Raw genomic sequence first — 24,417 nt, 5'->3', positions numbered from 1 at the left:
TCCAAGAATGGCACTGAAACTCTCTCAGTAGCATTATTTACAGTTATGACAGTTATGGCTAAAGAGCACTGTATTGTAATTCTGCTGCACTGTGTATGGTATGGCATCTGGTAACCACCAGTTCACGAACCCCATGAAAATCGTACTGAGGAGGCCGGCCTTAGGTTGGGAGGCAAAGCAATTAATTTGGTCACCTGAACCAGGTGTCTCTATCACCCTTTACTCTGCATTTCACTAAGGTGCCACTTCTCAACAGGTCTTGCTGAAGGCCGCACACACTTGGTTGTCAACAGAGTGTAAGTTCACACTTGCCTCACCTATTGTTTATACACAGGGCTATGTGTGTTCTTGAAAGATGGGCAAGTGCGGAATTTAGGAAACCACTGCCTCTCCCTTTATTCACCAGTTGGATCCGTGATGCCCTGCTGGCAAAGCCTTCCCTCATCCCCAAGGAGTTGGCAGGGGGAGACCCATTAAAGGAAGTGGCTTTACGGCTGGGTGTCTGGTGTCCAATCTTATGGACTGTTACAGATTAAGCTAGCTGTGCATTTGGAAATGTTGATATTTTACATCTTTATAAACCAATGCTGAAAAGATCATTTCTTCCATTCTCTCCTATCTCGAACCATGGATGAGAAAGAGCTTAGTTCTCCAACCAAGAGCTAGACCACTCTCAGGAATGCTACACGGATCAGCTGCCTTGCTTGGGAAGGTACCCCTGGTGCTGCCAGCATTTCTCCAGTCAAAAGGGGTTTGGCCTGAGCTCTGTGCTGCAGTAACTGATACAGGCCCAGGCTCTCCAAGCCAAGGAGCCAGGTTTGGTGAGGTGGGTAGGGCAGTGCTTTACCTACCCTTTCTCCTTCTCTGGGGGCTTGGGAAATCCACCCTAAGGAGCTTGAGGACACTGTAGAGGAACAATAAATTTCTCATTCCAACTCGTTTGGGGAAATCTGGAACATTTTAGGCCTCTTAGATGGCAGAAAGTGCAAACTTTGGTTAAGAGAGGATGGGGCCAGGGCAAGCAAGAGGTGAAAACTTTGAGAGAAGTAACCAGTACAGGGAGAGATGCTGCTTCAAGGGCATACCTCCTTCTGGGTGAGGCTGCCCTGAAAAATGTCAGGCTGAATTTCTGGTTTGGTTATTCCATAGGGGACCATCCCATTGCTCAACAGATTCTTAAAGACATTTGAAGAAAGAAAGTCTACTCTGCTGGTCTTGGACACTTACGATTCTGGGTCTAAAAGGTGGTTCTACTTGGCGATGGTTCAGCTGGGCCCAGTCGATTTCCTTAAAGAAAGGATGCCTCAGGATGGCATGCTCACCACCCTGAGTCAGGCTGCCTAGGCGCATGGTGGGGTTCTTGGTCATGAACTGAAAGGGGGAGAAAGAGAGTCAATCATTCAATAATCTACAGCAAGTATGTCACAAGATGGTAGGCATCAGTTCTGGCAGAGGAGCCCATGTGAGGCCTTCTGGCTGATCTTGCTTAACAAGCTGAATTTTCCATTATGGGCAGGACAGCCAACATGAATCATCCCTTAAGGCGCAATTGCTTGTGTGTATTTATGGCCTTCGCCACTTCCATTTCAGACGTGGCCACTAAAATAAAGCTGAAGGGTCCAGTTTTCTTTACTGTAAATACCATGTATTTTTCTTTCCCTTTTAAAGGGACTCTTTATAAAATAGTGTGCCCTTCTCCCACACTGCAGTTGTAGACAACCCACAGCTTATGAATAGGGCTACTTTTAAGAACAGCTGTGCCATTTTTTGAGGCCCTGACGAGTCGGCCAGGATTCCCGCTCTCTGACAAGACCACAGGGAGAAGAGGGAGAGTCATTCTTTTGAAGACCTGTGGGAAGAAGCTGTGAGAGTTTAAAAAAAAAAAACAAAAGTTGGCCACTTTTCTTTATGCAACAAAGATGCTCCTTTTCCTCCTGCCCATTTTGAAATGTTTAATGATTCAGAATCCTACTTAGACCATTTAAGCAATGTGTGTATAATAGGTGTATATATATATATCATATATACACCTGGATCATATATATATAATTACATATGATATATATATCACATATATATATACACACACACACACACATACCTATTATAATCCTTTGCATATCAACTGGGAAGCTCCCTTGAGGCTGAGCCCCTGTCAAGGTATTTGGAACTAAGTCTACTTTGACAAAAAGGCCAGTAAGGTGTTCTGATCATGTCTTAACCAAGAATTTGTACAGGAGAACTCAGCTTTTCAGGGCCAGAATGTGATTTTTTATTTTCAAGACACGTAAGATAATTTAACCTTGTGTTTTCAAAATAAAAGTTGCCTTGGATTAAAAAGTGTTTTAAAATTTAAATCAAGTTATCTTTAAGAACACTCCCAAACACTGCTTTCCAAATTTGATTTGTGAGCACAAAAGTAATGCTGTGTTCATACAACTTGCTTTAGAGTGGAACTTCTAGAGTCAATGAAAAGCCAATCTTGTTGAAGGTGTGCAGACATGAAAAGGTAGTGTTTGGAGGTGGCCATCCCTGCTAGGCCAGGTGTCCAAAGCTGCAACGCATCCAGTGTTGGTTTGAATAAAAATGGAGGGAGAAGGCTGTAAAAAGCCCTAAGCAAATCTGACCGGACAGACCTCTGAAGAAAATTTTAAAAAGCCCTCCAAGGGAGCTAATAAAAAAATGCAGATGCTGATGGGGTCTAATAGCTTTTCCTCTCTTCTACTGACCATGACTGCAAGGCCATTGGTGATGGTGGACTGGAGGGGAAACCCGAAAGGAAAAGGGGCTTTCAGAGCTACACTGATCCAATTGGGGCAGTTAGCACTCCAGGCATGTACAGTGGTCAATGGATTTAGGAAGTACATGTCTCATAAATAGTTCTGTAAAAGTGAGGTCTTCATGCTGCTTGGGTTCTTGTGGCTCAGCCTGTGCATTCAGAAAGGAAGGGGAAAATATATACACAAGAAAAAAGGAGTAGGTTCCCTCCTTAGGAACATTAATGGGATACAATCCCTGATGGAGTAGGCATGTATTTGAAGAGCTAATTTACAAGGATGGTAAAACAGACTCAGATGGCTTGTGGGAAATTCCCAGGCCTGCCAACGATGAGTGCAGAGGGCATCTTGTGTGTGGGTACAACTTGTTCTTCTGGACAAGAGGAACAGTGCATGGCTCTCAATGCCAGGGTGGCAAAAGCCCAGTGTCCATTCTTCCTTGCCCTTGGCACTGAAGCCAAGCTTCCAAGGGATACTGTGGAAAGGAACTCCGCGAGGGAAAATAAACCAAATCACAACTGTTCTTCCTCTAAAAATGGAAATGGAGGCAGTCAGAATAACCCTTTCACTAGCTTTATACTTTCTCTTAGGTTCTGGGAAGTCCTGAATAACCAAGCAGTTTTGTTTTGACTTTTAATATATTGTCCTAAGCCCTTTAGATACAGCTATTCTACACTTAAAAGGGGGATCCATTTACAAAGGTTTACATGGTGTCTACTGTATGCAAGGCAGTGACCTAGCTATTGTGGGGATGTAGATGACAAAGACAGTGTCTCCCCATGAGGAGCTGATGAAGTGGGGAAGAGGCCAGAAAAGTTTATGGGCAATCACAACTGGGTGGAATGAAAAGAGCAGAATGTGTAGGAGCTTGGAAGAGGGGTCTGGTCATGAGAAGGCAAGTAATGGCCTCATGGAAGAGGTAGCTATTTGCTGAGAGAGGAGGTAGATGAATAGAAGGAACGCAGGCATGAACAAAGATGACAGTTGCTCCCAGGAGCCAGCACAGGTACATCCAAACACCTGGTATGCTGCAGTATGACTGGTGCATTGAACCAGTATGACTGGTTGAAGATCTGGGAGAGGGGCAGCCCATCGGAGCCACCAACATCCTATGGAAAGATGAGTGGTAAGAGCTGGCGGGTGAGGTAGGAGATGACTCTAGCCACAGTGGACTGAATCAGTCAACGAAGAGATAAGAGATGGTAGGTGAACAGTGAAGAGGTTGAGAAAATAGCTGAGAAGACTGGAAAAGTTCAGAAACTAGAAAGGTTTCTGGTTAGTGGCAAGGAAAAGTTAGGAGCAAGTCCTAGTAGGCTTGTGGAAGAATGGACACAATCCCACACTTGTTGGCCTTGCAGTGAAGGGGCAAACAGGAGGGCAGGGTCACAAGGTCTGCTCTGGCTGCCTGATGGAGGGGTAGTATTGGATAGCAGAGATAGGTAATGAAAGGCAATAGATTGTGGGTAGTATTAATAGAAATAGTAACAGTAGTAACAGCAGTATTTGGGGGGAATGAAACAAAACCAGCATTTCTCAAGACCTAACGGTGTGCAGATCTGGGATGCTGAGCTCAGCTTTGCATTTGAGGTATGCAGACATCCTCAGGAGATGACTAGTCCTGTAAATCCAGGATTCAGGCCAGGATTAGAGCTCTAACTCTCTGAGACCTCAACATTTGGTGTGAGGGCAAGAGAGGAAAGGGTAGGCAAGATTGTGGAGAAGGAGAGAGAGAGAGTATAGCTGTAAGACCAGCCCCAGGCCTCAGACCTCTTACTTGGCTCACACAACAGGTTTTAAAATAATTTTAATTACTTGTCAAATATTTAAAAACTAGGAAATGTCAACTTTAAAGTCAAGTTTTCCAATTTCTCTTGGAAAATAGGATGTTCTGGAACACTAAACCCGTACTTCTTGATATAAATGGCCTAAAGTCTAGCAGTAGCTGCTTTTTTTTTTTTTTTTTTTTTTTGGTGGAGCATATGATCCTTAGCCACATGCCCCACCATTCCCTATTGCCTCACCCTAGCTGGCTTCACTCACTGACTCTATATGGCTCTGAGACCTGGCATAGTGATAGAAAAAATGCTGGGGTGGGGCTTCTGGTCCAAGATGGCAACATAGGAAGACCGTGAACTGACCTCATCCATGGACATACCAAATCTACACCTATCAAAGCAATTCCTCCTGAAGAGAAACTGAGGACTGACTGACCAGCTTCTGCACAATAAAAGATCAAAACATGAAAACATAATAAAGGGAATACCCAATGGTGCAAACTACAGTGGGGAAGAATAGTTATGGAGGGACTTTGGGTAGATTCAGCTGCCCTGAAGCACTGAAAAAAACACCATTTTAAAGCACAACTAGAATATAAAGCATTCAGCCCTAGAACCCTGACAAATGGCAAGACACAAAATCTCCCCAGGTTGGAGGGGCTGGTGTGTGTTATTCGCAATCCCTTTATACCTTGGTAACATGGAGAGCAAGGCCCAGTGTCTTGGTGAACCTTCTACTTCAGTGAGCCCCAGGCCTTTAGCCCACACCAGCCCCAGCTATCACACCAAGGTGGCCCCAGAATGGTGTATATCAGGATGCTTCTGGTCAGCACTCACTACAGATCTAGAACAGGATAAAGCAAAGCCCCCCAAGCTTAACAGCAAAAAGAAAAATGAATTAAAAAAAAGATGAAGGAATCTCTTGGATAACATCAAACAAACATTTGCATAATAGGGGTCCCAGAAGAAGAGAAGAGAGAGAGAAATGGGAAAAAACCTAGACATCCAGGTTCAGGAAGCACAGAGAGCTGCAAACAAGATGAACCCAAGAAGAACCCATGATGTGTCACATCATGACACATAATTAAAATGTCAAGGATTAAAGATAGAGAACTGAAAAAGTATCAGGAGAGAAGCAACTAGTTAATTACATGAGGCTATCAGCTGGTTTTTTAGCAGAAAGTTTGCAGACCAGAAAGGAGTAGCATGATAGATTCATAGTGCCAAGAGATAAAAACCTAAAACCAAGAATACTCTAAACATCAAGATTCCTGATCTCTTCAATTCTGAATGGTAATTTTCCAAATAAAAGTTAAAGGAGTTCATCAACATTAAACTGGCCTTATAAGAAACATTAAAGGGACTACTTTTTGGGGGGTGGGGGAGAGAGGGGGGAGAGAATCTTAAGCAGGTTCCATGCTCAGCGTGGAGCCAGATGCAGGGTTTGATCCCATGACCCCAGGATCATGACCTGAAGTGAAATCAAGAATCAGATGCTTAACTGATTGAGTCAACCAGGCACCCTGGGGGACTTCTTTAAGTGCAAAACAAAAGGCCATAATTAGAATAAAATTATAAATAAAAGTAATGTAAAATATGACATATATATAAAACATGGAGCAGGGAGTGAAAAAAAAGTTTTAGAATATGTTTGAAGTTAAGGGACCATCAACTGCATATGGAACTCTGTATATTTAGGATGTTATATGAGCCTCATGGGTAACCACAAACCCAAAACCTATAATAGATACACAAAAAATAAAGATAAATAAAGCCAAGTAGTATATAATACTTGAAATCATCAATCACAAGGTAAGAGAGTAAGAAGGAAAAGAGTAGAACTACAAAGACAACCAGAAAACAATGAACAAATGGCAAAAAGATACATACCTATCAAGAATCACTTTAAATGGTCTAAATGCTGTAATTAAACGAAATAGGTCTTATTTTCTTATCCATTCCGCCATCCTAACTATGTGCTGCCTACAAAAGACTCACTTCAGAACTAAAAATACATGCAGACTGAAAGTGAGAGGAAGGAAAAAGAGTTCCATGCCAAAGGAAGTGAAGAAAAAAAGCAATACTTTTGTCAGCCAAATAGACTTTAAAACAAACGTTGCAACACAAGACAAAGAAGGGCATTACATAATCATGGAAGGATCAAGCCAACAACAGGGTAGGACAATTGTAAATATCTATGCACCCAACATTGAAGCACCTAAATACATCAAATGTTAACAGATATAAAAGGATAAATTGACAGGAATACAATGATGGTGGGGGACTTTAGCACCTCACTTATATGAATGGCTAGATCAGGCAGAAAATCAATAATAAAACAATGTTTTTGAAATGATACATTAGACCAGATGGACTTGATGGATATATATACACCATTCCATCCCCAAACGACAGAAGACACTCTTTTCAGGTACATATAGAACATTCTCCAGGGTAAATACATGTTAGGCCACAGTACAAGTCTCAATAGATTTAAGAAGATTAAAATCATATTGTGCAACTTTCCTGACCACACCAGTATGAAACTAGCAATCACAAGAAAAAAAAATGGAAAAAACACAAACATGTCAAGGCTAAACAACATACTACTAAGCAACCTATGGGTTAAAGAAGAAATTAAAAAAAAAAAAAATACATGAAGACAAAAATAAAAACACAATAGTCCAAGGTGGGCCACAGCAAATGCAGTTCCAAGAGGGAAATTTATAGCAATACAGGCCTACCTCAAGAAAAATCTCAAGCAATCTAACCTTACACATAAAGAAACTAGAAAAAGAACAAAGTCCAAAGTTAGTAGAAGGAAGTTAATAAGATCTGAGAACAAAAATAAAAAAAAAAAAACCAGACTAAAAAAACAATGAAACCAAGAGCTCGTTCTTCGAAAAAATAAAATTGATCAACCTTTAGCTAGACTCATAAAGGATAAACAGAGGACCCAAACAAATCAGAAATGAGAGAGAAGTAACAACTGACACCACATAAATACAAAGAATCAGACTACTACAAAAAATAATATGCCAACAAACTGGACAACTTAGAAGAAAGACATGGATAAATTCCTAGAAACATAATCTTCCAAAACTCAACCTGGAATAGAATATCTGAACAGACCAATTATTAGTAATGAAGTTGAATCAGTAATCAAAAAGCTTCCAACAAACAAAACTTTAGGACCAGATGTCTTCACATGTGAATTCTACCAAACATTTAAAGAAAGTGTAATACCGGGGTGCCTCAGTGGCTCAGTCTGTTAAGCATCCAACTTTGGCTTAGGTCATGATCTCATGGTTTGTGAGTTCGAGCCCTGTATTGGGCTCTGTGCTGACAGCTCAGAGCCTGGAGCCTGCTTCAGATTCTGTGTCTCCTCCTCTCTCTGCACCTCCCATGCTCATGCTCTCTCTCTCAATAATAAATAAATGTTAAGAATTAAAAAAAGAAAAAAAGAAATGTAATACCTCTTTTTCTCAAACTACTCCATAAAATAGAAGAAGGAAAGCTTCCAAATGCATTCTCTGAGGCCAGCATTACCCAGATACCATAACAAACAAAGATGCAACAGTCCTATAATAACAAAATATTAGCAAACTGCATTCAACAATCCATTGAAAAAATCATTGATCACAATCAAACTGTATTTATTCTGGAGATGTAAAGATGGGTCAATATTTGTAAATTAATATGACGCATTAACAACGTGAAAAATAAAATTCATATCCTCTCAAAAGAGGCACAAAAGCATCTGACAAAATTCAACATTCATTCATGATAAAAACCCTCAGCAAAGTGGGTTTAGATCTAGGCAACATACCTCAACAAAAAAGGCCATATATGAAAAACCCACAGCTAACATCAAGTCAAGGGGAAAAAACAGGGCTTTTCCTCTAAGATCAGGAACAAGACAAGAATGTCCACTCTCACCACCTTCATAGTACTGAAAATCCTAGCTACAGTAATTTTCAAGAAAAATAAATAAAATGCATCCAAATTGGCAAGGAATAAGTTAAACTGTCACTATTTGCAGATGACATGATACTATACATAGTCTTCAGGGCTAAAAACTCCACCAAAAAAAAAAAAACTATGAAAAATAATAAATTCAGTAAAGTTGCAGGATACAAAATTAACACAGAGAAATGTGCTGGCATTTCTATATACTAATAACAAAGTAGCAGAAAGAGAAATTAAGAAAATAATTCCAAGGGCACCTGAGTGGCTGGCTCAGTCAGTTAAGGGTCCAACTTTGGCTCAGGTCATGATCTGGCAGTTCATGGGTTCGAGCTCCATGTCAGGCTCTGTGCTGACAGCTCAGGGCCTGGAGCTTGCTTCAGATTCTGTGTCTCCCTCTCTCTCTGCCTCTCCCTGACTCATGCTCTGTCTCTCAAAAATAAATAAACATTTAAAAACTAAAAAAAATTACATTCCAGTTACCATTTCATCAAAAAGAATAAAATCACTAGGAATAAACTTAACCAAGGAAGTTAAAGATCTGTACTCTGAAAAGCATAAAATATTGATGAAAGAAATTGAAGACCCCGCAAACAAATGGAAAGACATTCCATGCTCATGGATTGGACTAAGAACTAACATTGTTAAAATGTCCATACTACCCAGAGCAACCTACAGATTCAATAAAATCTCTATCAAAATACTAATAGTATTATTTTACAGAACTAAAACAAATAATCCTGAAGTTTGTATGGAACCACAAAAGACCCTGGATAGCCACAGCAATATTGAGAAAGACAAACAAAGCTGGAAGTATCACAATCCCAAATTCCAAGGTACACTGCAAAGCCGTTGTAATTAAAACAGTATGGTACTGGCACAGAAACAGACACATACTTCAGTAGGACAGAAAAGAGAGCACAGAAACCCATGCTTAGTTGATCAATTAATCTATGACAAAGGAGTAGCACAACAGGGAAAAGACGGTCTCTTTAATGGTACTGGGGATACTGGATAGCTACATTCAAAAGAATAAAACTGGACCACCTTCATACATCATATGCAAAAATAAAGTCAAAATGGGTTAAAGACCTAAATGTAAGACCTGAAACCATAAAATTCCTAGAAAAAAACATAGGTAGTAATCTCTTTGACACTGGCCTTAGCAACATTTTTCTAGATATGTCTCCTCAGGCAAGGGAAACAAAAGCAAAATAAATTATTAAGACTACATAAAAGTAAAAAGTTTTTTCACAATGAAGAGAACCATCAACGAAACAAAAAGTCAACCTACCAAATATAGCAGGAGAAGATATCTGCAAATGACATATCCAATAAGGGGTTAAGATCTCAACTGTAGAAAGGACTTACACAACCCAACCTCAGAAAACAAATAGTCCAATTAAAAATGAGCTGAGAACCTGAACAGACATTTCTCCAAAGACCTACAGATGGCTAACAGTCACATGAAAATATGCTCAACATCCCTCATCATCAGGGAAATGCAACTCAAACCCACGAACTATCACCTTTCACCTAGTCAGACTGGCTAGAATCAAAAACACAAGAAATATGTGCTGGCAAGGATGTGGAGAAAAAGGAACACTCATGCACTGTTGGTGGGAATGTAAACTGGTGTAGCCCATGTGGAAAAAACAGTATGGAGGTTCCTCAAGAAATCAAAAATAGAAATACCATATAATTCAGTAATTCTACTTCTGGGTATTTACCCAAAGGAAACAAAAACACTAATTCATAAAGATACATGCCAGCTCTATGTTTATAGCAGCAATAGATACAATAGCAAAGATACGGAAGCAACTCAAGTGGCCACTGAGATTAACAGATCAGGAAGAAGTGGTACAATGTACAATGGAGCATTACTCAGCCATAAAAAGAATGAGACCTTGCCATCTCTGACAACATGGATGGACCTGTAAGGTATTATGCTAAGTAAATAAGTCAGAGAAAGGCGAATACCATATGATTTCAGCTATATGTGGAATCTAAAAATTAAAACAAAAAACAGAAACAGAACCCAAAATACAGAGAACTGATGGTTACCAGAGGGGAGGCTGGGTCGGGGGGGGAGGGGGTGGCGGGCAAAATGGGTGAAGGCTAGTGGGATATATGGAATGAATAAGTCACAGTGATAAAAGGTACAGCACAGGGACCCTAATGAATGGTACTGTAATAGCATTGTATGGTGACAGGTGGTAGCTAACCTTGTGGTGAGCATATCATAACACAGACTTGTCAAATCACTATGTGGTACACCTGAAATTAATGTAACATTGTGTGTCAACTATACTTCAAAAAAAAAAAAAAAAAAAGGGAGGATGAATGAAACAGAAACCAGGACAGGGACCATCCCAAGGTGGAGATTATAGTCCCTTCATGACCAACCCTCCAAAGATGCAAAGAGGTGTATAGGGTTGGGGATAGAGGGGACTTGTTGCTCTAGGCCAGGCACAGGACTCTCCCTAAACACTGTATTCCTGCTGCTGCGAACAGCAATGGCATAATTCTTTTGCAGAAAACTTCCTCTGTTTGCTTATGTCCCTAATGGGATTCAAATACCAAACAAATTAGCAACAATGTTGTTTGGAGCAATGTCTAGCCGCATCTAAGGTCATACTTAAACTTGCCTCAACTGACCTTTTCCCGACTGTGGTCCAAATGAGAAAGTCAGCCAAGGAGGAAAATAAAGTGACTTCATGAAAGATTATGGACACATTTACTAAAGGAAACAGGATATTTTCTAGGGTCAATAGAAGCACTTTATAAGCTGCAAAGAGTGAAGAGGCCAGGGTGGAAAATCTGATTCCACCCCAAATCTAACTGTCAAAGTAACTGGAGAATAGGGACAGGAGGGGGGTCAAGACTGGATGGTTTCATTGATATTCCCCTTCCTTCTGGAGTCCTCATTAAAATGGAATTTAACTAGAGGATACCGAAGCAACCTGAACTACATCTGCCCTGAGAATGAGAAAGTTAACAGTTCTTTCAAGGCTGCAGACAAGGCAAGACTACAGGGGAAAACAGTCACCTGTCCTCCTGAAGGTAGCTCTACAGTGAAGTGTAAGCAATTTAGGCCAGGTTTGTACCAGAATGTCCTGGGAAGCCTCCTGCACACCAAGGAAGGATATATGAAGGGTAGAAGAGCTCCTCTGATAATGCACAGAGGTTAACTGGTTAGGCTCTGCAGTTCAACTCCTTGTGTTTGTATACCAATTCTACCACTAATGAGCTGTGTGACCTTGTATAAATTTATTAACTTCTCTGGGCCTCAGATTCCTCAACTATAAAATGGAGATTTTCCTGTACTTCATAAGGTTGTTATGACAAGTAAATGCCTGGCACAAAGGAAGCCCTCAATAAATGTATTAGTAAGCATCTTGTTAAACCACGCGTAGGTCTATCCTGTTTTACCTGGAGTCAGGGGCATGGACTGAACGCCTCCAAGAGTAAGGTCTGAAGTTACCCTTGACCCTGAGGCTCAAGCAGCTCTCCTTGCTACTCAACGCTGCAGCCAGGAAAGATAAAACAAGGTCTGTTTTTGCTTTCACAGTGGGGCCATTGTGGTGGTCTCCAGAAAACAGTTTTTCTGACAGCAAAGATTCCTAAAGACCATCTTAAGACAAGAGATTCAAATAATACTCAGGTTTTATTGTGCAGGTGTATCCGCTTTAACAATAAAAGGGAGATACTGAACCCAGGATCAAGGATGCAATGGGGCAACTTCTTTGTGAATCTGGTGCCGGGGGCAGCATTCTGATGTGTCACAGGCTCTGCTACACAGGAGGAGGCTTTGGTTTTGAGTTGTTGAATGTTCTGGAGGATAGAGTTTAAACTAACTCCACATAATAACGTGTCTTGAGAGAACAGGATTCAAATGTACTTTGAAACTCATTAAAATGTAGGCAATGGCTATTTTTTCCTCTTTCAAAATCTGATTTCAGAGGAAGAGGACTAGTTATACAAATAGACCAATTAGTCTAATTAGATTTTCTTCCAGGAGGGAGAAAACACTGTATTTTCTCCTAATAATTGGATTTGGCTGTTGGACAAACAAAATGACCTTCTCCTTTCATTCAATTTCAGACCAAAGAGGCAGAAAGGGTTAATTCTGGCAAGTCGTGGGGAAGGAAACCATGCCACAGGACATTCCCATCAATATTCCAGCGAGATGCTCCTAAATGGGAAGAAGGCATTTTAAGGCTCTACAGATAATGCTGGGGAGGGAGTGCAGAGAAAGAACACAGGACACAGAATAGAATAGGATTCACAGCTATGTTGGCCAACCCCACCATAGGTGCATAGCTGATGGCCACCGTGGGGGTGACAAAGTGAATGCCGGTGTGTGCATGTTGCAGTCATATGTCTGTCTGTTGCCACTGTTTAGGCAGAATCTAACCTGGTTATGAAGACTACTCATGAACCACCCTTGTAGCCCTTCATGACAGCTGCAGTGGTGAGGCACAGACCTGGGAATGACCTAACCCAGGAGCACCATCCAGCCCAGAGCAGTGGTAAGAGGGACAAAGGGAGGCATGTGAATTAACTGACGGAGCAGCAAGGGAGGAGAGAGACACCCGGGCTTTGGCTTGGCATTGAGAAGTCACTTTTCCAAAGAAGAAGGCAGAGACAGACATTTAAACCTAAAATGAGACACAACAACCCATTGGGGGTGGGATGGGTCTTGGGGGCAGGTGGAAAGGATGATAGGTAATGGATTTTTTAAATATCTCTTGGGAGGCAAACTAATCTTCTCAAGTACAGTTCATTCTACAGAATGGTATTTCCATGGAATATTGGAAGAGCCAAGAGAGGGAGAGTTGTTCTAGCTTGTTCAGATTGGGTCTGAATGGAATTTACTAGGCAGGGTTGGAACTAGTAATCTGCACACTGCTGGCAATAGACCATCTTGCCATTCTCAAAGCATAGAGGGATCCAGATCTAGACTGATTTGGGCAGGGAGCAGCTGCAGGAGTAGGAAAAAGAATGGTACAAATTTTAAGATTGTTTGTTCTAGTTTTGTGAACAGCAATATTGGTGTTTGGATAGAGATTACATTGAATTTATAGATTGGGTAGTATCGACATTTAACATTAATTCTTCTAACCCATGAGCATGGTATATCTTTCCATTTATCTGTTTAAATTTGTATGGACACAAAAGACCCCCAATGGCCAAAGCAACCTTAAAAGAGAAGAACAAAGCTGGAGGTATCACAATCCCAAAATTAAAATTATACTACAAAGCTACAGTAATCAAAACAGGATGATACCAGCACAAAAACAGACAACAGATCAATGGAACAGAACCCAGAAATAAAACCACACTTATGTGGTTAATCTATGACAAAGGAGGCATGAATATATAGTCTCTTCAGTAAATGCTACTGAGAAAACTAGACAGCTACATGCAAAAGAATGAAACTACTTTCTTATACCATACCTAAAAATAAACTCAAAATGGACTAAAGACCTAAATATGAGACCAGAAACCATAAAACTCCTAGAAGAAAACACAAGCAATAATCTCTTGGATATTTGCCTTAGCAACATATTTATGGAGATGTCTCCTCAGACAAGGCAAACGAAAGTAAAATGAACTATTAGGAATACACCAAAAATAAAAAGCTTTTGCACAGTGAAGGAAACTATCAACAAAACAAAAAGGCAACGTACTGAATGGGAGAAGATATTTACAAATGATATATCCAATAAGGAGTTAATATCCAAAATACAGAAAAAACGTAAGACAAGTCAACATCAAAACCCCACAATCTGATTAAAAAATGGGCAGAGGACCTGAATAGACATTTTCTCAAAGAAGACCTACAGATGACCAACAGATATGAGAAGATGTGCAACATCACTAATCATCAGAGAAATGCAAATCAAAACCATAATGAGCTATTACCTCACACCTGTCAGGATGGCTAATGTCAAAAAGACAAGAAACAACAAGTGTTGATGAGGATGTGGATGGGGAAAAAGGAACCCTCATGCATTGTTGGTGGGAATGTAAACTGGTGCAGCCACTGTGGAAAACAGTATGGAGGTTCCTCAAAAAATAAAAATAAAAATAAAAATAGAAATACTGTATGATCCTGTAATTTCACCTCTGGGTATTTACCTGAAGGAAACAAAAACACTAATTTGAAAAGACATATGCATCTCTATGTTTACTGCAGCATTTTTTTGACAATAGCCAAGATATGGAAACAATCCAAGTTTTGATCAATAGATGAATGGGTAAAGAAGATGTGGTATACACGTATAATGGAATATCGCTCAACCATAAAAAGTAATGAGATGTTGCCATTAGTAACAACATGGATGGACCTAGATGGTATTATGCTAAGTATAATAAGTCAGACAGATACCATATGATTACACTTATATGTGGAATCTGAAAAACAAAACAAACAAAACCAGACACAGACTCCTAAATACGGAGAACAAACTGATGGTTGCCAGCGGAGGGATAGGCAAAATAAGTGAAGGGAATTAAGAGGTACAAACTTCCAGTTGTAAAACAAGTCACTGGAAGAAAAATATAACATAGGAAATATGTTTTGCAAGAAACAGATGGTAACTGTGCTTATCATGGTGACCATTTTGTAATGCATACAATTGTTGAATTCCTGTGTTGTAGACCTGAAACTAACATACTGTATGTTAACTATACTTCAATTTAAAAAATGGTATAGTTTTTGTAAATGTTGTAGCTTGATAAGTGGTAGCCGTTACTATTACTCTACATATATGTTCTTGCATTACAACAGGTATTGACTTAAGTGTTTCAAGTTCATTCTATAGAATATTTACAGCAACCCTGATTATCATTCCCTTTTTACATACTGGAAAACCGAGGAACAGTCCAATCTGTAACCTGTCCAAAGGCCACCCAGTTTGGGAGTGCTAGAGTTTCTATCTAGTACTAGAAACCTTTGCTTTCAGTCACTGTGCTAAACCACCTCTTGAGGCGACCAATCTTCTAATTTGTTTTCTGGATCAAAAACCAGTGTGGGCTGACAGGTCAGGAGGAATCATGGGATGACATTCAGGACTTCACCTGTGAAGGAGAATGCACAGCATTTTGTGTGCTTACTTATGTTATACTTCCTGTGCTGGCCCATGTGACCAGCAGGTACTAAGAGAAGGAGAGACAACAAATAGTCTTGAAAAGAACCCAAAGAATCCTTTAGTCTGACTACCTTGCTTTACTTTGAACAACAGAGGTCTTTATATTGGAGAAAAAAGGATAGAAAGGCACTGCTGATATTTTCAAACACCAGAAGAGGTGTCGGCCATAAGAAGCAGTTCCAAGTAGGAGAAATCTGTTTAGGGAGTTGGAGTTAAGGGAGCATATATAAGCTTATAAAAACAATTAAATTTAATACCCAATGCCATCAAGCGATAGAAAGAGCTTTGCTAGGAGGAACACGACTGTCTTACTGGAAACATTCAAAGAAGAACTTCCATGAGTTGTCAAGGATTCTGGATAACCTATCTGGCATCAGGTGGGAAGGGAGATCAATGCCTTTCATGGCTGGCCTATGCTAATATCAAGAGTCTACAATCTTATCCTATCTTTGGTCTCTTCTTAGTTTTATCGTTAAAATTCTGGGAGAGAAGAGCTGACATTTTGAAGATATACCTCCCTCAGCTAGAGAAGCCACATTTTCCTTGGGTCTCAAGTGGATTTGTCTTTATAAACAATAAAATGAAACAAAGCTTGGCCAAGCTAATCTCCTTGGGCGAGACACTGAAGAGGGCATGCGAGTATATATTTGAAAATGTCAATGGATCAACATCTTACTGCTAAGTTACTTGTAACTAATCTACATCAGAATATTCCGTATCTCCAGAGACACAGTATACAGTGTACTTTATTTCCTCCTCATGAAAGCCAGTATAATACCCTGTACTGTTGATCCTGTAATGGAGTAGAAACAGTGCTAAAGTCTGTAGTGAGTTTGTTGGCTATATTTCTCATGCTGTCAGTGACTGGAATCCAGCACCTTTTTTTGTGGGCAACTACTTAATTCCTTTTCAGTGCTCTTAACACTCTAATTTTCCTGTGTTTTATAATCATTATAGCTTCCCCTAAATCCCAAGTCATAAGACAATGTTGGTTTAAAAAAAGGTAAAGGTCAGAGGTGGGTCCCAGAGACAGAAAAGCCCAAGGTCAGACACTTGTGCCAACACCAATGTTGTTGGCCAAGATGGTTTTATTCCTGGCAAACCAGTCTCAAGCAGCTCTGACTGACAGGTCAGGTTTCACTGCTCTCCAGTAACTCCCAAGAGTTAAAGGAAAAGGAAGCTCTATTCACCGTAGCCACTACCACTTGTTTTCAGGTGTGATCCCCTGAAATGTAGCTATTTAAAGGAAGCAAGTACTAAACAAGGATCCTCTAGAGGACACTACACAATGCCTTTTATTTCCTCCTGATGGAACCCAGGCCAATACTTGTCTTTACCTAGGAGAGACACTATCTTTGGTGTCTGAACCAAAAGTAACTATCAACAGCTAAAGATTATTGGTCTTTGATAGTTGGAAAGGGCACATGAAAGAAAATAAGTGTACGAGTTCTGTTCACAAGAGTTTTTCCAGCTTAAAACAAAAAGCTCTTCTGACCCACATTTCTTGGTTAGCAAACTACCACATCAAAAGGGTTTCCATGCTCATTTTATAAAACCTCTGACATCTTCATTCTCCTGGCTGAGATATGGAGACTGAAGAGGCAAGTGGTGGAGGGAACACCTGGGTGGCTCGGTTGGTTGAGAGTCTAACTCTTGATTTCAGCTCAGGTCATGATCCCAGGGTCATAGGATTGAGTCCCACATTGGGCTCTGTGCTCAGCACAGAGCCTGCTTAAGATTCTCTCTCTGCCTCTGCCCTTCTCCTCCACTCACATGTGCTCTCTCTCTCACTCTAAAACAAAATCTAAAAATAAAAAAAAAAATTGAAAAAATGGGACACCTGGGTGGCTCAGTAGGTTAAGTGCCCGACTTCAAGTACTGATCTCACAGCTTGTGGGTTTGAGCCCCATGTTGGGCTCTATGCTGACAGCTCAGAGCCTGGAGCCTGCTTCTCTCTCTGCCCCTCCCCTGCTCATACTCTGTCTCTCTCTGTCTCAAAAATAAACATTAAAAAAAAAAATAAAAAATAAATTAAAATAAATTAAAAATTTAAAAAAAAATAGGCAAGTGGTATATTTTAATGGAGTGGTAGTACTCCATTAAAAAAATGCTTCACACTGCCAGCTACAAATAAAACACCAGGACCTCTATTCCTAGTAAACATATAAGCTAAAATAAGGGGGAAGGAAGCTGAGTACAGTAAGTTTAATAAAATATGATTTTTAAAATGTCAAAAAGTCTATGGGAAGATCAACGTGCTACTGTTTTCCTATCTTCTGCCAACACTCGCATTGATCTATCTGTAAGAAAATGGTTCATTTCTGAAAGGTGTTCATTGCACTAGCAGTTACAGTAAGAGGTCTGTGGAGCAGCTCCATTTCCTCATATGGGAACACCAGTCCCGGTGTTAACCATCTCTCTTGCTAAAGAATCATTCAGTAAATTTCTTTTGGATTTTCCCCATCACAGTGTTTGAAACATCAGTTCTAATGATCCACAGTTAGATCCTCTACCTTAATCTGGTCCCAGTTTTTCCTCCACTTCCTCAGCCTCCTCCTGGCTGACCACCTCCCTTGAGCATCTCAACTTCTGCCAGGAGAGGAGTAGGAAACGGAGAGGGTCAAATTCAATGCTGCTCTCATCAACTGCCTGGTGACAGACGTGGGACACACTCATGGCTAAAAGAGGCTCCCAGCACTGATTGTGATTCCCCCTTTGTGCACAGAGGCAAACAGGATTCCTGCAGACAATGCAGATGATGAAATCTGATAGGTGTGATGACAGGTAAACCCACACAAGTACACACACTTTAATTTCTATAAAGCTTAAGAACAAAAGCACTCTGTAATCTCGCTCTAATGCCAAGTTTACAATGCCTCCTGAACTGACAAAGGTGACTCAGGAGAGTGCACCAAACTCCTTTCAGCACTTATTTAACCTGGCCACCTGTGTGAGCTCACAGAAAAGGGCATTGACTCCACCTGAGTCAGCACTGAGCCTCGTGATCCCTCCGAGGAGAGGAGATGATTTAGTACAAAGGAACACTCACCTCACAGAAAGGCCATCACCTTCCTAAGCTCTTTGGATTCGTGAGGACTTCCCCAAGTCTCTCTTTCTGGAGCTACACGAAGGCAAAACTCAGTGCAACCATAGAAACTCTAAGCAAACTGTGTTATGATTATTAGCATTTGGGGATAATTTAGTGCCAGTTAAGGAAACTCAGCCAACAGAAAGCATGCATTATTCTAAAACCAAGTTAAAAAAAACATTTAAAAAATCATTTTTCAAGTCATAAATCTGGAATGCTTTTACACAAGTGTGTCTTCATATTTCTTTTCTGTGTTAACTTCTATGGGTATTGCCAGTTTTTATAATCTATGAGAGCTAATGGGTGGGATTGTTTTGCTTTTGGGGCTTGGACATATGAGCATTTCACATACACATTTAAAGGGACGATGAGAAATGAGAGACAAAAAAGCAAACAAGAAAAATGGTCTTCCCGTTGCAGTTTTTTTGAGTGCGTGCAATGGGTATTTTGAGTTTTAAGGATCATGGTTAATGATTTGGGGTTTTTTTCCGAGTAGAAGTCCTGGGCTCAACTGTGTATGTTCCAGTTCCCCTCTCCCAATGGTTCTGTGCCCCAAGGGTGTCCTCACAAACAAGTCCTCTGCCTCCATCCACGTCTATGTGAAATGTTTAAACATCCTCACACAAGGAACTTAAAACTCCACAATCTTGGGGGTGGGGGTAAAGGTGATGATAGGAAGGGCTAGGGTAGGAAAGTAACACTGGGAGTTCTGTTGGCTGGGGCCAAGCCTGTTCAACCACTCACTTTCTGTGGAACATGGGGCAAGAATACCCCCTCACCCTTGATTCAGGGGACTCACTGACATTATTACACCATATGAAGCCACAAGATCCTTAACACCTGAATCTATGGTGTGCTATATAAATGGGTATCCAAACAGTTTCCAGAGATGATAATAATGCCTTCCATTCTTAAAAAGTTTATTTTTGAGATAGAGATAGAGAGCAGGGGAGGGGCAGAGAGAGAGAGAGAGAGAGAGAGAGAGAGAGAGAGAGAGAGAAAGGGAGAGAGAGTATCCCAAGCAATTTCCATGCTGTCAGAGCATATGTGGGGCTCAAACTCACCAACTGTGAGATCATGACCTGAGCTGAAATCAAGAGTCAGACAATTAACCAACTGAGCCACCCAGGTACCCCTAAATACCTTCCATTTTAAAAGGTAAAAAGAAATTCAAACAGTATTTCCTTTTGAAGGAAAAAAAAAAAAGGCAAGCAAAATATCCAGCAGACACCAATTCCAGGAACAGTGCTGACCTTATGTGCTAAAGAGAAAAGCATCAGGAAATCTCAGGAAGCCAAATAGGGATGGCCCACCAACTGAGAGTGGTGGGGGGAGCTGACGTGAAGGGCTGGCTTGAGATCTTGGCCCTTCCTGCCTTGGTGGGAAAGGGAGGACCCAGCCCACAAGAAAGAATCCCACAGGACAGGAGGGGAGCAGCTCGGGGCAGAGCTCACCAGTGAGGGCTCTCTTCTTCCTTGTTCTTTGTAAAAAAAAAAAAAAAAAAAAAGAAATCATTCTTTGGGATACATTTAGCTTATCAACTTGGGGCTGAGGTATACTTCTTGGGAAGGTACAGAGACTGTTCATGGATGTTGAAGAATGAGAATGCTAAAATCTGATTAATTATGTAGCATAAAAATGACCAGGATGATATAGACTCCCAGTCCAGGACCTTGAGACTCTTACTGGCAATCAAAAGGCATAGCTGGACCCAGATCCACTGTTAATGAAATATTTCATGACAAATTCAAAACTAAACTGAAAAAAAGAAAAAAAAAGATGTAGCTGGATTGGCCAGATAGCTGCTATGTGGCTCACATTATTTCTTCTGTTTGTATATTTGTATTGTGAAACGATTTTGATGCATTAATGAAGGCCAAGTTCATTTTACACAGTCTGTAATGTGTGTGTACCTACATATACATATATAATCAACGTTATAAAAGTTCTAAGTATGTATGTATACATATGTGCCTGTGTATGTGCACATATACACAACACATAACATTGATTGATTGAAAAATTGTACTATTATGGGAGTTTTCCTTTTTCAAAAATTTTTTTTAAAGGTTTATTCATTTTTCAGAGGCAGAGAGAGACTGAGTGTGAGGTGGAGAGGGGCAGAGAGAGAGAGGGAGACACAGAATCTGAAGCAGGTTCCGGGCTCTGAGGTGTCAGCACAGAGCCCGATGCAGGGCTTGAACTCAAGGACCATAAGATCATGACCTGAGCCGAAGTAGGACACTTAACCGACTGAGCCCCCCAGGCGCCCCCGGAAATTTTCAAACATACACAAATCTGTAACCATCATGCAGCCTTGACACTTACTATACACGCCCAATCTTGTTTCATCTGTTCCACTCTACTACCCCTGGATTACTGCGAAAAAATAATCCTAGATATTTCACTTGCAAATGCTTCTGTCCGCTCTACAGTATCTCTTTATAACTATTCAGGATGATCTATTAAACATGAAAAAAACAATTTTGTGACTCATACTTGCTTGAAATCCTTCAATGACTTATCTTGGCCATCCTTCACATGGCCTCCAGTGTCCTTCACACACAGCGTCATCTCCTACAACCCCAATAGCCCTACCCCTTTGCTCACTACAGTCCGGCCCCACTGCCAGAGAGATACTCAAATGGATTCTATCTCAAGATCTTTGTGTACTTCTTGAACCTGACTAGCTTCTCTTCAGCCTTTGGTTTCAGCTTAAATGTCATTTCCTCAGGATGGCCTCCCTCGATGACCTAGATTGGGTTACATCGACCTGCTATATCTTCTCAAAGCACCTTAGACTTAAAAAAAAAAAAAAAATCAAATTGTTAAGTATATTGTTATTTGTATAATTTCTTTTGTGAACATCTTTTTTCCTTCCTATTCCTGCTGGACTTAAATTCCTTGAGGGCAAGGACAATGTCTGTCATGGTCCTCGCTGCACCTCCAGCCCCTTGTGTAGTACCTGAACACAGCAGAACCATGGCTGCTATGCATATATGCATGGATACATGCCTGTTAAATGAATAAGTGAATCAGTATCTGTGTGGCTATTTACATCCCCCATAGGTGTCTTTGGTTTGGACAGAAACTCCTGGAAAAACACAATACAGTTCTCTCTGGAATAAAAATTCAACCCAGCCTCGTGTACAATTTAGCACTTAATGACCTTGGTGATGTTGGTGGATCTTGATCAAGGAGAGAGGGTGATGATAACGACACCTCTCAGTATGCTATGAAATTACTACTCATAACTCGGCAATACTAAGAACTTAACTCCCGTATCGTGCGTGCCACTTCGAAAGTGCTTTCATGTGTACTCCCTCATTTGAAGTGGGTACCAGTGGTGTCATCATCCCTGCTTTGCAGAGAGAGACTGAAGAGCCGTGGCAGAGGGGGAATGAGGCTGCGTGCCTCTCAGACTAGTGCGTGTTTCTTCCACTCTATCGTGTGAAGTCGGTTCACCTCTCTGGGTCTCGGCTTCATCTGCCAATGAGGGATTTAGACAAACTGCTTTTTAAAGATTTTTTTCATCTCAGCAATTCTGTGTGTATGTTTCTAATAGTCACCATGCTCTAAAAATTAAGGGTAATGACAAGTGATTGCAGTCCAAAACTTAGCTTGGAGGACCTCCTGACAGTTTTTAGGACCATGCAAGACACCAGCCAATGGAGTCAACATTCAACATTAGGAACTCTTGATGTCACCAAGTTCCCAGAATTATAGGCGGTCACAAAATCCTGGAAAAGGGCTTGAAGTCAATATTTTTAAAGAAAGCAATGTGCCTTATCTAGAACTGGAATTGCACAACGGAATAAAGGCTTGTTCAGAGTCCTTAAAAATGTCTCAGCTTATCAAACTTCTAACATAGATGGACTCCCCAAGCCCTCCGTTATCTGGCAGAGGACCATTTGTTCCTACTGAGCCAGTACCACTCAAAAGTTACTGCAGACAACAGTTTGTGAATAAATCACATTGTAAAACCATTGGCCTATTTCGCCACAAGTAAAACTAGTAGACACGTTTTAGATTTGGATGTTTATACAACCTGAAGTCATCCCTTCCTAACCTCCTCACTGAATCCTCTTCCACTGTCACCCCTTGAGCCCTGGTGGGCCCTAAGCCCCATCCTCCAACCTCCTTTTATTCTTCAGCCTGTACCCTAGTCATGTTTGCACCCGTGTTCTTACTGGTCTGGGTTTTTCTTTTATTTTTTAAAAAACCTGTGGTATAATATACAGAACATGATATTTACCTTCTGAACCACTTTTAAGTGTGTAGCACATTAGCACAGTCACACTGTTGGGCATCTATCACTACCCATCCATCTCCAGAACTTTTTCCATCCTCCAAAACTGAAACTCCATACCCCTTACGCACTACCTCCCCACGTCCCGCCTCCTAGTCCCTGGCAAACACCATTTTGCTTTTTGTCTCTATAGATTTGACATTCTAGGTCATTCTAGGTCCCCCATATAAGAGGAATCATACATTTGTCCTTTGTGTTTAGCTTATTTCATTAAGCATGCCTTCAAAGTCCATCCATGCTGTAACATGTATCAAAATTTCCTTCCTTTTTAAAGCTGAATAATAATCCATTGTATGCTTATTACCACATTGTGTTTATCCATTCATCTGTCAATGAACATTTGGATTGTTTCCACCTTTTTGACATTGTGAATACTGCTGCCATAAACATTGGTGTACAAATATCTGTTCAAGTTCCTCTTTCATTTCTTTTGGCGATATATCCAGAAATGGAATTGCTGGATCATGTGGTAATTTTAGGTTTAATTTTTTGAGAAACTGCCTGCCATATTGTTTTCCACAGTGGCTACACCATTTTATATTCCCGCGAATAATGCACAAGTATTCTAATTTGTTTCAAGAAATGTGCTTAATGGCCTTTGGTGAGTCACAATTTCTCCGGGCCTCAGTTTCCTTATCTATAAAATGGGGGGATCAGAATAGACAACAGACAATCTCTAAGGTTTCTCCTAGCAGTAAAAAACTGTATTGGCCTAATTAAATCAAGTTGCAATTAAAGCCAGAAAGTAGTCTGAATGGTTTATAAGCATGACTTGATACCTTAAGCTCTTTTCCTAACACAAGACACAAAGTAATCATTTTTCAAAGGACAGAGTCGAACAACGATTTCATGCATCCAGCTTTCATTAATGACATGAGTGGCCACCTCCTGAGCATCTAATCTATGCCGGACACTGTTCCAAGTATCCCCTGCACACTATCTCATACCCTAGTTGTACAGATGAGGAAACTGAGGCATGGCAAAATTAAGCCATTTGCCAAAGATAACACAGCTAGTGAGTGAAAGAGCCACGATTTGTCCTTGGACAGCTCTGCTATGGAGGCAGGTTCTTCACCACCACACCCAGACGAAGCCTTTCCTTCTTGGTGAACGAAGCCTTTCCTCAAGTCTTGAGTGCTCTTAACTGTTTTCTTGCTTTTCCTTGATCACACTTCCATTTAAATGTCTCAGCCCTCTGCAGAGGAGAGCTGCATTTCCTCAGCTATGGCATTTAAGCTTTTTATTTTTAGGCATAGAGGCTGAAATGTACAAAAGTGTCCCAGAAATCCTCTGGGTAAATGTATTTTAGTAATTTTATCAGATACCTTTTTCAAGGGTTTCCCAG

The 24,417-nt window shown here is 40.7% G+C and overlaps 1 protein-coding gene and 1 long non-coding RNA gene across 2 annotated transcripts in view; one reads left to right on the top strand and one right to left on the bottom strand.

Annotated features, from left to right (window-relative positions):
• The window catches only part of PRKCH (protein kinase C eta), a 234,702-nt gene that overhangs the window by 1,325 nt on the left and 208,960 nt on the right, over positions 1–24,417 (bottom strand). The window contains exon 13 of the mRNA XM_040477332.1: positions 1,228–1,371. Within this exon, the coding sequence (XP_040333266.1) occupies positions 1,228–1,371 (144 nt within the window). The remainder of the gene's footprint in view (positions 1–1,227; positions 1,372–24,417) is intronic.
• LOC121031869 (uncharacterized) overlaps positions 1–24,417 on the top strand; it is a 171,555-nt gene that overhangs the window by 127,907 nt on the left and 19,231 nt on the right. The window lies entirely within an intron of this gene.

The sequence above is a fragment of the Herpailurus yagouaroundi genome, unplaced genomic scaffold (assembly GCF_014898765.1).
Source record: "Herpailurus yagouaroundi ecotype Mexico unplaced genomic scaffold, PumYag 141, whole genome shotgun sequence".
In the NCBI taxonomy this organism is placed as follows: Eukaryota; Metazoa; Chordata; class Mammalia; order Carnivora; family Felidae; genus Herpailurus; species Herpailurus yagouaroundi.
The sequence above is the reverse complement of the archived record's forward strand: the minus strand, read 5'-3'. Positions and strand labels throughout refer to the sequence as shown.